Source organism: Mercenaria mercenaria, chromosome 5, assembly GCF_021730395.1.
Source record: "Mercenaria mercenaria strain notata chromosome 5, MADL_Memer_1, whole genome shotgun sequence".
NCBI lineage: Eukaryota > Metazoa > Mollusca > Bivalvia > Venerida > Veneridae > Mercenaria > Mercenaria mercenaria.
In genome coordinates this window covers 25,206,166-25,226,321 of record NC_069365.1, presented here as the reverse complement: position 1 = coordinate 25,226,321, position 20,156 = coordinate 25,206,166, and the positions used below count along the sequence as shown (strand labels likewise).

Here is a 20,156-nt window from a genome sequence, read left to right as displayed (position 1 = left end):
TTCCACTTTTTCTATATTGTAACTATTTAAATCAATAAAAGCTGTCCGTAAGACAGTCGAAATCTCGGCTACTCGAATTTTTGTATCATAAGCAGGAATATTTCCCTCAATGTTAAAATATCTATAGACAGAATCTGCATTAGTTTTGGAGAAAGTAACTTGCATGCAAAACATTAACCAGTGTTTAAGTTCAAAAGGAGACATAATTATGTATCACCTAGTTTTATAAACCCGAAGAAAGGTGTGAAGTTTCAGTTCAATATTTGCATTAGTTTTTGAGATAGTAAGTTGCATGCAAAACATAATCCATTATTTTCTAAGCCCAAAGGGGACATAATTTGTATAAGCCAAAATACATTTCAAAGTTATGAGAACCGATCCTGTGGTTATTGATCTAGAAGATGTCAGAATTTTGAGACTTGATGCTATCACCTAGTTTTATAACCCCAAAGACACATGTGAAGTTTCAATTCAATATCTGCATACGTGTTAGAGATAGTAACTGCATACAAAAGGGGATATAATTTGACCAAAATACATTCATAGTTATGTGACGTTATAACGTGTGGTTGGTTATTAACCTAAAAAAGTATCAAAGCTATATGCCTTTAAATGATAACTGTAAGTACTTGCATGCAAAACTTTAACCAAGTCGCGACGCTGACGCCAACGCCAGGGTGAGTACAATAGCTCGGACTAATTTTCGAATAGTCGAGCTAAATATGAAAATATAATATGTCTGAGTTATATAAGATATTAAGTACATTCAACAGAAGAACAAAAGCAAACAATGACCAAAGCTTCATCTACCTTTAGATTAAAACTTGAATAACTGCATGGTAATTTTTCTTTGCTTTTAAGAAATATACAAATTAACCAAAACTATAAATTTATCAAAAGTAAACAGGGATGAGAAGTAAAATTGCAAAGGAACAAATGAAAAATCAAGGTCAAAGCGAAGGATTTCTTGGCGCTGTAGCTGGTCTGTTGGGTAAGACAGTCTTACCATTTATTGAAAGTGTTGCTTAAAAGTATTGGCTCCATTATGTGTTGATGCAGTTGATAAGGTCTACCCAGGATTGGGGTCAACAAATTGTTAGGGCAGGGGCAGTTGTTCCCTACGAGCCGTCTGCTAGAGCAGAGAGGCGTGCCCGTACCAAACAATAAAAACAACTTGTAGCACCATATCTAACATCTCGCTAACCAAAAGGCATTAAAAACAACAAATATAAAATTGATACCAAAGCAACAATAAAATGGCAGTTTTGTTCTTGGCATGCTAACAGCTCGCCTATGAAAACCTTTGGTTAAGTCAATGCTAAGTGGCAAGGGTCAGGGACATGGTAATGGTATTCAAACAGATTTTCAGCCTAGACGTATCTAGACGAATTCATTTTGTTCCGGTTAAAAAATAAAATTTGTTATTAAAACAATTTCTAACTTCTTTGAAATAAAGCAATGTGTCAAACAGTTAAATATCAAAACTGTCAGGGATGTATTAGTCAAAATAATTAAGTATCAGCTAAAACCTCGACTAGAACCAGTATGGAATAATAGATTAAGAAGACTCTACTGGGCTTGAAACTTGGATAGTTATCAGCGACAAATGTCCTCTAATAGCTATCCGCCCGACCAAAGAAACTATTACTTTGATCCACTTAATCTATTACAAACAAAAAAGGCAATTAATTACAAAAACTATCGAACAAAAAAGTGTATTTTGTGATTATTATTCTTTATTTTTTATAAAAATGCTTACTGTAAATTTGTATGATTTATTCTACAAAATATTAAAAAGTAACAATCCAAGGGTAAACTGTTACTTCCATTTAAATCTCATTAATTTTGCGCTAAAACCTTAAGCAACAAGCAAATTCGATGAAATGGTATCTCCGCCGAATGGGTTTGAGGTGAGAAATGGCAAAGAAATATATTTTTGATTTTATTTGAATTTGATTACATAAATGAAACGAATATTCAGATTTATTCCCTTGGCTGGATGAACCAAGCTGTAAATGTTTGACAGAAAATGCTTGTCTATATTCTATAATGTGTCAACTGTAAACTTTAATATTCAATACATTCGAGGCAGTGAGGATTGATATACATTTAGTTCGTTTGTTAGGTATTACTCCTCGGCCACAGATCCACATACTGGGACATCAGAAACATGCAAATTAGTGGGACTGCCAATCCATCTACCTGATCTGTGAAGAAATTTCTGTATACAAAATGGACCTTTTTCTCAGAGACTGTTTGTACATGGAATCCTCATGCCTCCGAAATGATTAATTTTATTGTCACGTCCTCTCGTCACGTTACACTGTGTTTTTGAAGTCACAACATTAACTAAAACATCTAGAATTTACAAACTGGCGATAAACATTATGAGGTAAAAATGACTTCGAAAACAAAATAACGTCGTTGTCGTACCCTATAAAAAGGTGACTTTCTATAAAACAGCCAAATTCTATCAACCTGCATTCTTGTAAATGTCTTTCACGCGTTTTCTGAAAACACACAAAGAGTGTGGTAGTGAAGTGTATATAATTATATCTTTGCAAGGTTCCAATTTTTCACATTTTGCAATTCTTAACAATAAAATAGGGGTTAGCTGTTTTGTTTAGTATACATTTAGAGCTTTGCTCAGCCCACAAAGAGCGTAAAGTTATTCGTTTTATTTGAGGTCATAAAAAATGAAATAAAGGTAAGGGTAGATTTCCCGTAAGCACAGAGCATCCAAGCACAGTCATAAGACCATGCATAGCAAAATAGCCCCGCAACAAAAAGAAACTGTATCGGAAAATATAGCGGACGGGATGCTTCAAAAATCAAACAACAAGTATATTTTAATAATATGTTAGATACAAAAATTAGTAGGTGGTTGATTAAAGGATTGAGGTGATGGGGAAAGTGCAAAAAATCAAGGATGATTATTCTACAGTGAAAGTCACACTCAAAAACGCAGTCTCTCTACTCCGCAAACCACAGCAGCGCAAATCGCACATACAACAGACACACGCACATGCACGCAAATGCACAGAGCAAACAAAACCACACATTTTTACTAATCTTAAGGCCATATTTGAATTCATTATTTATGACTTATGTTGGGAGAATTCTTTTTAAAGAAATACCTTACGTCGCTGACAATAATGCTGTTTATATCTGTGTGTTCGTCCGTTTCTCTGCTTCTCTTACACATCCATCCCATCCCATCCCATACAAAAGCAAATACAAATATATTGTATTACTTTCATTTTTTTTATTTCTTATATTTGATATTTCTCTTAGCATTCCTTTATCCACCTATTCACATTACTACCCATTTTTTATGTTTCAGTTGTTTGTGCATCTTGATATTGTTAACGTTTCTCATAGCATCCATTTATCCATTTATTCTCTGCCCATATTCCGCCATCTCACTCAAACAATCCTCATATTATTTTAATTTCAATTATGATTGAAAGCTTTTTAAGTTGTTTAAGACGGTCTTATTTTTCAATACCATCGCACCCGCCAATGTAAAGCGCTTCCGTATAATCAATTAATATAGCTGTACAAATATAAATATATTACCTAATGTTTGTTATACAAGTCCTTATGTATGGAAAGACCGAAAACGCTTTGGTGTTTTGTCAAATTAAGTATGAATAAATATTTTAAACAAACTTACAAAATACATGTGAAAAAACGTAAATCATATAAGTTCTATTCTAATTGATTGTTAGTTTCTCCACATAATTTTGAAATCGACCAATGACAGGGTTGCTTCAAAAAAGTAGCATTCAAACGCAGTTTTTGAACCAGAAATTATTTAACATTAGAATGAAATATGTTAAACCGTGAAAAGGGACTGAAAAAAAATAGTCGAAAACTAATGAAGAACAAAAAAAATAAAAAATTAATATGACGCAGCTTAGTAGCATAAAACTCGCCAAGTCATTGTACCTACACATTGTCATTGATAATGGATTAGGCCTGAGCGCAATTTCTTTCAACCGTTCGTTACATGATTTTATAACGACCATCATATCTTCAATATCATCCAATAAGTCGTACAAGTATTCAAAATAACTTTGTTATTAGTAGCAAACATTTCATCGTCTTGTTATGGATAAGAAAAAGTAGTTAAATATTTGCCCTCAATGCTTGACCGTGGCCTTTAAACAAGAGGTCTGAGTCTTGTACAAGATATGTCATTTCTTTATAGCAAGTTTCCATTGAATATCAATACAAAATAAAATTACTGACAGGACAAGAATAATGACACAAAATGTTTGTCCTGTGGACATGCTCTGAGGTACTAGCCTTGAATGCTGCGTTGTGTTGTAGTAATTGCTTGTGTCAAAATATTTGAAATTCAATAGATGCATGAAAAAGTATCATTGACATGATATCTATCTATAAGTATGGTTTTGACTTTGGAGTAAGAATTATAAGACTTGCATACGAAACACTATTGTAAAGGTGGATGTTTGTGCCAAGTTAATTCATTTTTTTGTTGTTTGTTTATTTCTTGTACTACACGGCCATCCCTTGTTATAACAAATTACTGAAAATCAGAAGTTGTAATCTTAGGTATGTCAATATTTCAGAAATTTACCAATTTCGAATTTCTTTGTTTTTGCTCTTTCATTTCTCGCCGCTCTTATTTCGGTTATTGGCAATGCATATTGTGCTGGTGATGGATTTCCTTTCTCTTTCTCAACAGAAAATTTTACGATTCTTGAAGCTGGTGAATCTGATGTAAGTATTTTGTCGCTTTCCTCGCTGTACGGGCCTTCACCATCCTCATATACTACACGAACACGGAAAATAAATGCTGTATTTGACTTTAAGTCGCTAAGTAAAGCAGTTGCAGTCTTAAATTCGCCTTGAAAGAATTTCCATTTCTTTTCGTGATCGAGGTCCTTGTAACTAACTTGATAATAGTCATCATCTCCAAAATATGTAGTTTAACGATAAAGATAATTCAATCCAATCAAATACAAAAAGCTTATGTAGTTTAACGATAACAAAATTTAAATCAATGACATGCCCACAGGAACAAAATAAATACGGACTTCATGTGCTGCAAGTTCGGCAAAGGTGAACTAGAAGAAGATTTTGAAGAAAAATGCATGTCTCCCCAAATGCATAGTCATATAGGCAAAAGTCAAAGAGACAATGATGGTTGGCTGCAAAAGGGATCATCTACTTGGCATGTCCAATCATCCGACTAAGTTTCAAAATTCTGGGCCTAGTGGTTCTTAAGTTATGAACTGGAAATTGTTTCCCATGTTCAGGTTCCTGTGACCTTGAACTTTGATCGAGTGACCCCCAAAATAAATAGGGGTCATCAACTCTGCATGTGCAATCAACATATTAAGTTTAACATTCTCAAGGTACTGATTAAAAAGAGATTTTTAAGTTCCCTCCATTCATGAAAAAGAAATGTTCCGGACAAAGTCATTCTTGTATCTGACCTTTGACCTCTAAGTAAGATCTTGACCTTAGACCTAGGGTCCTGGTTCTTGCGCATGACACTCCGTCACATGGTTTTGAACATTTGTGCCAAGTTACATCAAAATCCCTCCATGCATGAAGAAGATATGCTCCAGACAAAGGCATTCTTGAATTTGACCTTTGACCTCTAAGTGTGACCTTGACCTTTGAGATAGAACCTGCGGTTTGCGCATGACACTCCGTCTCACTGACTGAGGTTAACATAAATTCATGCCAAATATAAACGAGATTGCTCCATGCATCAAACAAGCAAAACATCCCTCCATGCATGAAGAAGAAATGCTTCGGACAAAGTTATTCTTGTATCTGAACTTTGGCCTCTAAGTGTGACTTTGACCTTAGACATAGGGACCTGGTTCTTGCGCATGACACTCCGTCTTGTGGTGGTGAACATTTGTGCCAAGTCATATCAAAATCCCTCCATTCATGAAGAAGAAATGCTCCGGACAAAGTTCATTCTTGTATCCTTTGACCTCTAAGTGTGACCTTGACCTTAGACCTAGGGACCTGGTTTTTGCGCATGACACTCCGTCTCATGATGGTGCCAAGTTTCATCAAAATCCATCCATGCATGAAGAAGAAATGCTCCGGACAAAGTCATTATTGAATTTAACCTTTGACCTCTAAGTGTGACCTTGACCTTTGAGATAGGAACCTGCGGTTTGCGCACGACACTCCGACTCACTGAGGTTAACATTCATGTCAAATATAAACGAGATTGCTCCATGCATGTCAAAGTTATAGTCCGGACAATCAAATCCGGACAGACGCACGCACGGATGCACATACACCGAACAGCCCTAGGGACCTGGTTCTTGCGCATGGCACTCCGTCTTATGATGGTGAACAACTGTGCCAAGTTTCATCAAAATCCTCAAAAAGCATTTTATGAAAAGGATTCATTATTCTAGGCCCTATACTTTCTGAGCTATTAGCATCACAAACAAAAAGTCCATTATTTTGGCTATTTCAAGGGCCATTACTCTGTAATAAGAGCTAAGATTCTCAAGAAGAATGCCAATTGTGCAAGGTCACATCACGTTAAAGACTCTAGCAAGGTTTCCTGAATTTACATCTAATACTTATTGAGCTAGGCACATAATTAGGTGAAAAAGTGCATTGTTTTACTATTTCTGGGGCCATAACTTTAAAAATAGGGGGTGGAGTCAGCCAAAATATTAGAGGTGTGCAAGTTTATATTATGATAAAGACTTATGCAAGTTTTCAACCATTTATATTAAATAATTTTTGAGCTAGGTTCGTCACAAGGTGCAAATGTATATTTTTGACTATTACAGGGGCCATAACTCTAAAAATGGGGGGCGGACCCAAATGAAAAATAGGAGGTGCGCAAGTTCATATCATGATTAAGACTCATGCACGGTTTCATGATTCTATATCACATACTTTTTGAGCTAGGCATGTCACAAGGTGAAAAAGTGCATTTTTGACTATTTCAGGGGCCATAACTCTGAAAATAGGGGGTGGACCAAAATGAAAAATAGGAGGTGCGCAAGTTCATATGATTAAGACTCATGCAAGGTTTCATGAATCTATATCAAATACTTTTTGAGCTAGGAGTGTCACTTCAGGGGCCATAACTCTGAAAATAGGGGGTGGAGTCGGATGAAAAATAGGAGGTGCGCAATTTCATATCATGATTAAGACTGTTGCAAGATATCATGAATCTATATCAAATACTTTTTGAGCTAGGCATATCACAAGGTGAAAATGTGCATTTTTGACTATTTCAGGGGCCATAACTCTGAAAATAGGGGGCTGAGCTAGACGATAAATAGGAAGTGCGCAAGTTCATATCATGATAAAGACTCATGCAAGGTTTCATCAATTTATGTCAAATACTTTTCGAGCTAGGCGCGTTACGAACTTAGGACGGACAGACGGACGGATGCACGGACGGACGCACGGACAAGACCAAATCTATATGCCCCTACCAGTCATGGGGGGGGGGGGGGGGGGACAAAAAATAACCTAAGTATAACAGCATGGTGACCTTGACCTTGAGTATAATGGGCCCAGCCCCTGTACATACTTTGTTTGTATACTGGGCAATGTTTATGTGAAGTTACAGTAAGATATATAGTTTACCAATTATTTTTATATATGTGGCTGGAAAACACCCACATAGGCATTTCGAGAAGATAAAAGTTTTATGTGTTATATGTGAAGTATATGATATAAGTAGTTCATTGATGCCGGTAGTCACAATTCTAAGGTCAAATTAAGGTCAAGAAATTAGGTCAAAGGTCATTAAGTGCAATTTTTTACTAATTTCACTTATATGGCATCATATCTTCGCCATTTGATGAAATAAGTGGACAAAAATGGTGTTTGATTGAAGCCAATGTATTTAACTATGAAAAAATCACTATATGCAAATTAGCTCATTTGCATATTAACTAATATTAATGAAAGCGACAAAATTACAATAAAAATTGGAATGTATGTACAGCTGTACAATATTTATTGTTTTATAGATAATTTTCATGATTTGAAAAACAGAAAGGTAACAAATGATATGTGGGATACTCATTTCTTAAAGAAGTGTTTATGAGATTATGCATATGTACGAATATTTACTAGTCTACGACGATAGAAAACAAGTGTGCACTCGGCAAATAGCAAATCTATTATTTTCAGGTGTATACTGAACACTGATCCCAATGTTTGTAATTTTCAGATAAAGAACTCGTTATCCTTGGTTTCGTACACATTCTTAGTACGGGGCCGCTGCTTCCACTGTCAACACCGCAGTAATCACTAAATTGACTAATGTAAAGTCAGTGTCCATTTCTATGCCGGAATTTCAATACACATTTATTATCAGTTTAAATCTATGAAAGTGTGAAAAAATACCATTGTTTAACGAAGAACCATGATACAGAAAAGTTACTTTTGAGATATTGCTGATTTTAATCATCAGGTTTTCGCGTGAGAAGTTTAACTGATTGCATTTTGTAAAATGTTTCGTAGTTATCTACAATTGTATACAAATTGTATTACTTCCTAACATATTTGGCTGTACATTTTTTCTGCGATTTATTCTCACTCTGTTTTTAAAAACGTGCTGCATAAATTATCATATGTATAAAAAGTCGATAGATCAAAATTGGTTAGTTTACGACGCATGAAACATCTAATAAGGAATCACTATACACATCGAACTTTTCCCGGACCAGTATGCGGAAATACTGTGGACAAATGTTTCAAGACTGTCAAAAAATATTTGCATATATCGTGATAAAGCAAATATTTCGATTGTTTTCATTATTTATAAATATACAATTACGTATGTGTGAGAAAGTTACGTTAAGTAATTTCTTTCCACCAAATTTTACGTGAGATAAGCAGCGCGTAAGTACATAAATTCCACTATAATAAATTAAACCTTTCTTATACTTGCACAATCCTTGAAAAGAATTTTGGATCGTTGCCAAATCTTGTTCACATTAAGTCTGAGACTTGTCCTACAATTTTAGGCAGTTTGGTACACCATACGTAGAAAAATCATTGTCCGCACATTGCACTACTTTTATGTATGCTGAAAATAGCAATATGTACAGATTTATTTTCGTTTTAATACATGAGGTTGTCAGATTTTAAAACAAATTTTGTACCAGGTTTAGTTCTATTCAGTAAGACAATTCTCTTATGCACTTATTGAAACTTTGAACTAACTTTTGCCATTTATGAATTTTTGATAAAGTATTTTGAAAGGATTTATAAATCTAACCAAAAATTTGGAAAAATACAGATAAAATATCTTCTTTGTTTATTTCCAAATTTTAGTTTTACTTTTTATACAGCTACTTTTAGTTCAGGTCTTGCAAACTGAGCTGTTTTTTGTACTCTGGTACAGATGCATTTGAAAGCTTTTGTTCACTATATTTTCACACCTCAAATGAAGGTCACCCTAAATTCAAAATGGCGGAAGTACCTTAACGCTTAGCCTTACGTTTAGAGAAAAAAATCAAACAACACCAAATCATAGAAAGAAAGATTTATTTCACATGAAAATTGAACAGCATGTAAAACTTGTATATTACTCTGCGAAACAAGTGTCAGTATACTGATTTAAACATTAAATCCTGGAAAACGACTGCCTAAAGGGGCCCACTTCAGGACAGTTAAACGCCTTTAAAATCTCACCATTTTCAAAGAACTGTTACACATGTTCGGTTTGATGTATTTGCAATAGCGTACGAGTGTTGAAATTTCACATAACTAGGTGGAACACAGTTTTCAGCAATTGTTTATTTTTATTTCTTTTGAGGGGGGGGGGGGGGGGGGGGGGGGTGGAACTTTTTCAAAATATTTTAAGTATCCGTTGTAAGGTCGGGTAAATATTGGTAAAGATATTGTTCGTTTATCAAATATTTCTTTGTTTTGATGATATACCCCTAAACCTGAAGGTAAATTTAATAATAACGCTATTGGCAAAACAGAAAGATAATTGTTTATTTTCGGCTTATAACAGCTGCTATTGACTCACTAACAAACTCTATATTTGCAATCTGTTTCGTTTTCCTTGTACAGTTAAAACCGACATATTGTCATACATAAATTACTGAATTATTGACATTTTGGTAATTATGAACAAATTATAAAACAATATATAGAGATCAGTTGGTAATGTTGTATACAGTATTATCGCCTGACACTGTATAATTACCATAAAGAAACATTTCAAATAACCGCGATAGCCGTTCTTTACAAGTTTTCAACAAGTTAACTGAACCGGGTAGTAACCATATAGAATTTATACCATTTGTTGTCTTTCAGACATATATTATAACCAATTACTTAGACAATATTACAACATAACAACTCCTTTCAAATTCTACTGTTAGAGAAGGAACAGAGATCCAGAAGAAATAGTAACGTTCTAAGAATGCAGGTTCCGTCCTTTTTGAACGATACCCTGTTTGAAGGACAGAGTCGGCAAATATCAATTTTATATCTCCCGGCTGAGCAACCGCAAAATTTACAAAAGCTTATAAAATAGCATGAAAAGGTTTGACGTTCATGTAAACATTTCGGATTGCTTAACATTTATAATTTAACAGTTCAAATGAGGCACCGAACCCTCATCAGTGACAGGCAAGTGAATAGAAATTATCAAACTTAACCACTTGGTCCCTACGGCTCACTGACACTCATTCAGATTTAAGGTCAGGAGAGAACAATAAGGCTATTTTACCATTAACATTATATTTTATATACACTTGAATGAGGTATTATTCATGTAATATTGTAATACAATGACAGTTTTGCTAACTTCAATGCATTTTAAAAATGATCGTCTAACCGCGTATTTGTCGCACCGTGTAATAGTACTTATAGTTTGTATATTTACAAAAGGTACAGACAAAAAGATAACATAAATAGTAGCATGGTAAATTATAAACATAACCATTCGGATTGACTTTTGCTAGAAAATCACTTCAAACTCAATACAAGAAAATCTACCAGCATTAACCGAACGAAAGAGCAAAGACGTCAACATTAAAGTGTTAATTCAATTTAAAAGCAAAGGTATAATTACATATTCCAGCATTAATTTTATAAATAAAAAGCAAAGGCGGTACAAAGCCGGTCGAAATTACATATTCAAGTATCAATTCAACAAAAGATCAAAACTGCAAAAAAAAAACCTGCCTAATTACACATTCAGGCGTTAACTCAATTTAAGAAAAATAATTTTACGAAACAGGCCAACGGCAGAAATACACATTCAAGCATCAATTCAGTTAATGTGCAAATGCATTAAAATATATGTATTAAAATTTCTTATTAATAAATACTGTACAATTTTTACGCAGTTGAGATTATTTTGTTGTGATATCTTTAAATAGGCTGGTGTTCAAAAGCTTTTTATAGCGCAGAAGTTACTCCAAGTCAATCATGATGTTGCAAAACATTTAATTTTTAATAACGCTGCATCAGACCATTGATATCAAAAGCATTTGCATACTAGTATCATATTTTTTACCTGAATTTTCGGCACTACATAAAACGTATAGCGAAAACTAAAACTATCGATTTGGAATTGTTTGAAAATATTTTAGATAGATCTGTAAAGTAGTATTAAAAATTAATATATTGCCACAAAAACCAGCAATCAGTGCAAAATTCAGTTAATTTACAATGATTTATCACATTAAGGTGAATCATTTTCGTGTGTCAACAATTTGTGAAAAAATTTACTTCTTCAGAACCACTTGTCAATTTACACCAAACTTCACATGAATGATCCTTGTGTAGCCTACTTTCAAAATTGCCCAAATAATTTAATTCCATGCAGACCTCTGGTTGCCATGGCAACTGAAAGGAAACACTTTGAAAATCTTCTTGTCAGAAAATGCATGCCTGATTTCAAAAAATATTTTGTAGAAATGGTCTCTAGGTGACCCTCTGCCAAGATTGTCTAAGCCATTCTGTTTCGGTGAAAAAACATGGCCGGCAGGGGGCGACGCTTATTTTCCCTATATGGCTACATTGTAAATTTCAAAAATCTTCTTCTTCTAAACCTCTAGGCAGTTTTACACTTAACTTCATAGAAATGTCCCTTTGGTGCTTTCCTATCAAAATAGCTCAAAAAATTAAAATCCATCCAACCGAAAGGAAAAACTTTAAAATCTTCTTGTCTAAAACCACAGTAGCTAGGGCTTTGATATTTGGTATGTTGCATCATCTGATGATCCTCTACCATGTTAGTTCAAGTTAACCCCCTAGGTCAAATATGGCCCCACCCTGGGGTCATGTGGTTCACATAGACTTATAAAGGAAAAACTTTGAAAATCTTCTTGTCCAAAACCACAGGGCTTAGGGCTTTGATACTTTTTATGTTACATCATCTAGTGGTTCTCTACTGAGATTATTTGAATTACCCCTAGGGTTAAATATGGCCCGCCACGGGGGTCACATGTTTTATTTAGACTTATATAGGAAATTTGAAAATCTTCTTGTCCAAAACCATAGTAGCTAGGGCTTTGATATTTCTTTTTGTTGGATTAAACGTCGAACCGACACATGATATATGGCGACTTTCCAGCTTTGTTGGTGGAGGAAGACCGCAGGTGCCCCTCCATGCTTTGATATTTGGTATGTGGCATTACCTAATGGTCCTCTACCAAGTTAGTTCAAACTATCTCCTAGAGTCACATATGACCCCGCCCTGGGGTCATATAGTTTACATAGACTTACATAGGAAACACTTCGAAAATTTTCTTGTCCAAAACCACAAGGCCTAGGGCTTTGGTATTTGAAATGTAGAATCATCTATTGATCCTTTACCAAGTTTGTTCAATTTATCCCCGTAGGGTCAAATATTGTCCCGCCTAGGCCCGGCTCACATTGTTTAAATAGACTTTGACAAAACTTTAAAAATCTTCTTGTCTTAAATCAGAAGACCTAGGCCTTTGATGTTTTGTATGTAGCATTGCCTTATGGTCCTCTACCAAGGTTGTTCAAACTATTACCCAGGGGTGAAGAGAGGCCCTTCCCTGGGGCTCAATATTTAACATATACTTATATAGGAAAAACTTTAAAAATATTCTTGTATGAAACTGGAAGGCCTAGGATTTTGATATTTGGTATGTTGCATTGCCTAGTGGTCCTCTATACCAAGATTATTCGTGTTATGCTCCTCATTTGTCCAAATGCCCCACCAAGGGTGTCCCAAGTTTTACATAGACTTATATAGGAAAAATATTCTTGTCTGAAAGTTTAAGGCCTTTGATATTTTGTATGTATCATTGCCTAGCTGATTTATAACAAGATTGTTTGAATTATGCCGCTGGGATGAAAAGAGACCCCGCGCCGAACTACTTTCTGGTATTTTAAGATACAGCCTTGGATTTTTGATGACATATACAGTTTTGCACACTTATCTTAAAACTGTCTTTCAGTGACCATGAATGTGACCTACTGACCGACTTTTTTTAATATTTTAGCATCGGTTTGACCAAAAGAAATTGATTTAGTAGTGAGAGTACAAACACATAAATGAACATTAAAAGTTTCATGTCTCTCCAAAAAGGGCTTGAACTGTGCGATGTGAATTATTTTCCAAACATTAATGCCATATTCTAGCTGACTCTTTGTTTGCCTGTTGGATTAGTGCTCTAAGACGACATATAACTTGGACAGGGTCAAGCATAAAGGACAATCTGCTTAATAGTTTGGCCAAAATGATCGTTCACAAAATGTACCAATTGATGATTTGGAAATCTTCAGTGTGGGACTCTCCCTGACATAGGAGAATAGCCTCTAAGTTTTGATTTTTGGAAGACAACAAAATTACTCTTCATAAGTGTTAATTCTGTTACCTTTTCAGTGTCTTTGAAACAACCTTTAAATAACCAGGAAACGCAGGAAATCGCTCACATATCCCAATTTAGTTCTGCGGGATCTTCTTCTTCTTCTTGTCGTTCGCGACTACACTGTGCTGTGTAGTCATAGCGATATTGCATGGTGCTGTGGTTCGTTAAGAGAGTACCAATGGCCCAGCACCTCTGTCTTCAACTCGCTAGGTTTCTTTCGGGGTTACCTCACCCTTAGTTTCGAGTTAAAACCCTATCCTGGGAACACAGGAGCTATTTGTCCCATAGCTGGGGGTCTGTTCATAGACATCAGGGCGTGTCCACACACCGGTGGACCTGGCATGCCACATGTCTAGGGGCAGACCTCCTCCGAGTCCCCTGCAGTTCTATCTGAGGCCGCAAGGTGCTCAGTTACCGTGTGGCGCCAACTCGGAGGCACTGCAAAAGGGCTTGTCTGCAGAGAGGCTATGTACCGGCTGGGAAGACTTACGCTTTCGGCTCCTTTTTTCACCAGAAGGCTAGACAGCGGTGGAGGCTGAAAGCGGAAAGTGACAAGCACACAAAACACAGCACACCACACTTGACGCATCAGCAGACCAATGCCACACGTTCTGCGGGATGAATTTCCCGAAAACCCTTACACTGCCTTGGTAAAAATTTGCGTCTATCAATGGTACTGAGTCTCTGTGTATTTAAGTTACAAATATTTAGTTTGACTTGCCAAACGTGAAATGTAGTTACAAGTATTTACCTTTCGGCTCCCCCACAAATATCCGGTGTATCTAAGTTACAGATATTTAAATTCTGACTCCTCTGTTGCCATCCAAAAAAAGTTAAAGTTTCATATTAAACGTGGGCTAGGTCGACGGAAGTCTCTACCTGGAATCGATGGAACCACTTATTTCCAGTCGAGCTCACGGTTAGTGTTATATTTACCTCCCTAACATCCAGTCTAGGCCGATGCTGCTGAAGAAACTACCAAATTGAATTTAAGTTAATCACCTAGCACTGAACAATAGTCGTGATATTAGCCGCGACCGTGATATCAACCGCGCCCAACCTTCTAAGAACTGCGCCACTGATTACCAGTATAGTTGAATTTTCTAAAATAATTTCTTGCTCCTCCTTTGTCATCCTGTTTTTTCTATTTTCAGTATTTGCATTCTGATTCCTCCGTTGCCTTCAATTGATATTTACATTCTGGCTCCTCCGTGGCCATTCTGTGTATTCTTATTTAAATAGCTTTATTTTGATTCCTACGTTGCCATTGTGCATGTATTTATTTTCACTACTTACATGTTCACCCCTACGATGCAATTATGAATATTTAATTTTTATGCTCCCGAATGGCGAAACATATAGCAGACGCTTCTGCCCATCAGTCCGTCCGTCATCCGTCCGTCCGTCCACACTTCCATTTGATTTAAACACCATCTCCTCCTGAACCACCAGGCTACTAATGTTAATGAAACTTCACAGGGATGTTCCTTTGATGATCATCCTTAAAAAAATGTTCAAAGAATTTGAATTCCACACAAAAGTCCAGTTGCCATGGCAACTGGAATTTGCTTGTCCAAAACCGAAATTTATAGAGCTTCAATAATTGGCATGTGACATCATCTGATGGTCCTCTATAAAGAGTTTCAAATTATGCCCCTGGGATGAAAAACTGCCCTTCCCCGGTGGTCCCAAGTTTAACATAGACTTAACACATTAAGATCTTCTTGCCTGAAACCACAAAACACATATTCGGTATGTAGCATTGCCTTGTGATCTTCTACCACGATTATTCAAATTATTACCCTGGAATGAAAAGAGGCCCCGCCCCGAGGTTCCTAAATTTTTCATAGACATACATGTATAGATAAAAACTTCTTAAAAAACTTCTTGTGTTTATGTTTAAGGTCTATGCTATTGAGATTTGGTATATAGCATTACCTAATGGGTCACTTGTTATATGAGATATAAAGGAAAAATAATTAAAAACTTATTTGATCATATTTCCTAGGCTGTTTTATTATAATAACCTGATTGTTCCAAGTAATTAGGAGTGACTTGACTGTGACCTTGACTTACTGTCCTACTTCCCCGCCATCACACTCACACGATCCTTTTATATTATTTTAGTTTCAATTATACCCACTCATTTTTAGCTCACCTGAGCAATGGCCAGGTGAGTTTTTCTGATCGCTCGATGTCTGGCGTCCGTCGTCTGTCGTCTGTCTGTCAACATTTAGCTTGTGTATGCGATAGAGGCTGTATTTTTCAACTGAACTTTATGAAATTTAGTCAGAATGATTGCCTTGATGAAATCTAGGCTGATTTTGGAAATGGGTCATCTGGAGTCAAAAACTAGGCCACTAGTTCAATTCAAAGAAAAACATTTTATATATGATAAAGGCTGTACTTTTCAATTAATCTTCATGAGTTTTGGTCAGAACATTAACCGTGGTAAAATCTAGGATGACTTTGAAAATGGGTTATCTGGAGCCAAAAACTAGGTCACTAGATCAAATCAAAGAAAAGACCTTGTGTATGCAATAGAGGCTTTATTTTTCAATTAATCTTCATGAATTTTGGTCAGAATGATTACAATGATAAATTCTAGGTCGATTTTGAAAATGGGTTATCTTGAGTCAAAAACTAAGTCACTAGGTCAAATCAAAAGAAAACCTTGTGTATGCAATAGAGGCTGTATTTTTCGATTGATCTTCCTGAAATTAAGTCAGAATGATAACCTGGATAAAATTTAGGCCGAGTTTGAAATTGGGTCATCTGGGGTCAAAAAGTAGGTCATTAGATCAAATTAAAGGAAAACCTTGAGTGGCTGTATTTTTCAATTGATCTTCAAGCAATTTGGTCAGAATGATTGCATTGATGAACTCTAGGTCAAGTGCAAATATGGGTCATCTTGGGTCAAAAAATAGGTCACTAGGTCAAATTAAAGGAAACCTTGTGTATGCGATAGAGGCTGTATTTTTCAACTGATCTTTATGAAATTTGGTCAGAATGATTACCTTGATAAAATCTAGGGTAAGTTTGAAAATGGGTTATCTGGAGTCAAAAACTAGGTCCCTAGGTCAAATCAAAGAAAAACGATGTGTATATGATAGAGGCTGTATTTTTCAATTGATCTTCATGATTTTTTTTTCAGAATGATAGCCTTGATTAAATCTAGATTAAGTTTGTATATGGGTTATCTGCATTCAAAAACTAGGTCACTCGGTCAAATCAAGGAGAAACCTTCTGAATGCAATAGGGGCTGCATTTTACACTGGATGTCTCTAAAATTTAATCAGAATAATAGCCTTGATAAAATCTAGGTCAAGTGCGAATATGAGTAGTCTAGAGTCAAAAACTAGGTCACTAGGTCAAATCAAACAAAAACCTTGTGTATGCGATAGAGGCTGTATTTTTCAATTGATCTTCATGAAAATGGTCAAAATGATAGCCTTGATAAAATCTAGGTCAAGTTCGAATATGGGTCATCTGGGGTCAAAAACTAGGTCACTAGGTCAAATAAAATTAATACTTGTTTATACTTAGGATTTTTGCTCCAATGCTCAAATTTAATGATAATTGGTCAGAGTATTATTTTCCATAAAATCACAAGGTCAAACATGTTTACACTGTTATGGTTTGTTATGGTGAGTTTGTCAGAGCGATCTAGGGTCATCTTGGCCCTCTTGTTTAGTATAAGCTACTTAAGGTTCTTAATGTTGTTTTTGTTTCATAACCACCAGCCAACAAATGTGAAGCGCTTCAGTATAATCAATTAATATACTGGCATAAATATAAAAATTCTTACTAAATATTAGGTAATTTTTAGTTTGTTTTAAAATCCTGATGTATGGACAGATCGAAAACACTTTGTTTTTGGTAATGTTAAGTATAGATAAATATTTTAAACAAACTTACAAAAATACTTGGAGGAAACGCAAAACGTAAATAACTGATAGGTAATTTCTCAACACAATTTGGAAATCGACCGATGGCAGTGTTGGTTCAAGACATTAGCCTTCAAAAGCAGTTTTTGAACCTGAAATTATAAAAGGTTGGGATGAAATCTGTTTAACCTTGTAAAGGGACTGAAAACTTAGTCAACGAAACTGATGAAGTACAAAAAATGATAACAGAAAGAATGTAACACAGCTTAGTATCATACTATTCGCCCAATCACTGTAACAACGTATATATTACTGAAAAAAATAGAATAAATGGTATGAACAGAAGCACTTTTATATGTATATACAGTTTCTTACTTTTATCAACATATTGTTTCAGATATAAATTATGGCAGAGCAAATGGAGATTGCAAACCCCAAATTAGTTCAGGAAGAGATCATTGGTGAATCACACGATTGCCATGCCAAAAGGAAGGCAACATCCTGTGAGGAAATCTGCAGCGATTGCACGCATTCCCATAGAAATCGAAAAGCGGCCAGGTTACACGAACCTATAGCAGTGGAGAGGTTAAAAGACCGGTCTTCGCAATCAGACGAAATGGTTCCGTTATGCGATCCATGCAAGGATAATGATATCAATTCTTGTTCAATGAATTACTGCAAAGTATGTGAAGAATATCTTTGCGAAACATGCACAAAAAGCCACAGAACAAGAAAAGCTACGAAAACACATGATCCTGTCCCAGTGCTTTTGCTGCAACAAGACGCCGAAGACGAAGAAACAAACGTGAACCAAGATAGAAAACTATGTTTCTCATGTCTGATTATAGACATAAACAAAGCAGCAAAATCATTTTGTGTTGAATGCGAGGAACTGCTCTGTGCAGAATGTACAAATCAGCATCGTTCAAAAAAGTTAACTAAATTACATACACTCGAAAGTCCTGAATGTGTTGAATACGTTACCAAATTGTGCGATATCTGTAACTTGAAAGATAAAAAAGTAGTTATGTTTTGTAACACTTGTGGAGATGCACTATGTCAAGCTTGTGCACAGAATCATAAAAGACAAAACGTCTCCAAAACACATTCCACTGAATCAGTTAAAGGCAAAGTACTGAGAAGGATAATAACGTGTGATCCATGTTCAACTAATGACGAAAGAACGAAAGCACAAACATACTGCAAAGAATGCGAAGAAAATTATTGTGAGATTTGCACACGCCACCACAGGACACAAAAGGCGACGAAAAAGCACGAACTGATCAGTCCTGCATCTATTAACCTTAAAGAAACAACTAAGCCGGAAGTAAAGATTTGTGGAGAGTGCGAAGAAGAAAAGAATACATGTAAATATTGTTCTACATGCCAACACTATTTGTGTGACAAATGCTGCGAGATGCACATTCGTAGTAAGTTTACCAAGGACCATACGGTACTAGAGCCTGGGGAGATTGAAGATAGGAAACAACATGATTGTGAATCCTGTAATACCGCTGGAGCAGCGCAATTCTACTGTGAACAATGTAAAGAATTCTTTTGTAAAAATTGTAATAAACAGCACCAGAGGTTAAAAGCCACAAGCAACCACAACCTAGTTTCAGTTGAGGAGGGCATGATTCAAAGAACTGCTAATCTGGACAAGGGCGAGAGCACCCAATTGAGGTATAATTATAATTTGCGACCGTAGTCTCCCGTTGCTTATAGCCAGTGTCGTTAACAATATGAAGTCGACGTAAGGGAATCATACCTCTTTATCGTGTCAGTTTTAAAAGTCATACCGTATATTGTTAATTTATTCTCACAAACAATATAAACCCCATTCTATCTCCCGATGAAACCTTTCAGCGATCAAATTGCAAATGATCATGCAATAATTTGAAGTACATGTACTCCCTATACGAATAGTTGTTTGAGGAGATCAGTCGGTAATTGTTATCTATTCTTATACGACTGCAGTGAACGAATTTCATTTTATTTATTAAAGACCTCAAACATGTTTGCGGCATTAATATCATGATAATTTGGCGTCTTATATATACATATAGTATGAGCAAGCCAAAGGATTTCTAAAATACGATATTTATTTTCTTTCTACTTCAGAGTCCAAGATAATGAAAAATTAGACGTCATACTTACCAAGCGAGTTGAACAGCCTAAACCGGTTTGTTACTAGGAATTGTAGACTTAAATAACCTTAGCATATGCTTTTATATTGTTAAGAAACGCCATCGACATGATATATTCTTTAAGAAAATAATGGAAAAACTAATTAGCATAATATATCAACTATGTCTAATTGATTGTTTATCATTTGATGTGGCATTTAAAAGTGTGTATCATCGAGGCTATATGAAATCGAATATAAATACAAATCGCTGGTAGTACTTTGGTAGGT

General features: G+C 35.6%; 1 protein-coding gene across 1 annotated transcript in view; it reads left to right on the top strand.

The window, feature by feature from the left end:
- LOC123556762 (uncharacterized) overlaps nucleotides 1-20,156 on the top strand; it is a 64,254-nt gene that overhangs the window by 20,045 nt on the left and 24,053 nt on the right. Inside the window, exons 2-3 of the mRNA XM_045347715.2 lie at nucleotides 18,138-19,423; nucleotides 19,862-19,922. Coding sequence (XP_045203650.2) covers nucleotides 18,147-19,423; nucleotides 19,862-19,922 — 1,338 coding nt within the window. The 5' untranslated portion in view covers nucleotides 18,138-18,146. The remainder of the gene's footprint in view (nucleotides 1-18,137; nucleotides 19,424-19,861; nucleotides 19,923-20,156) is intronic.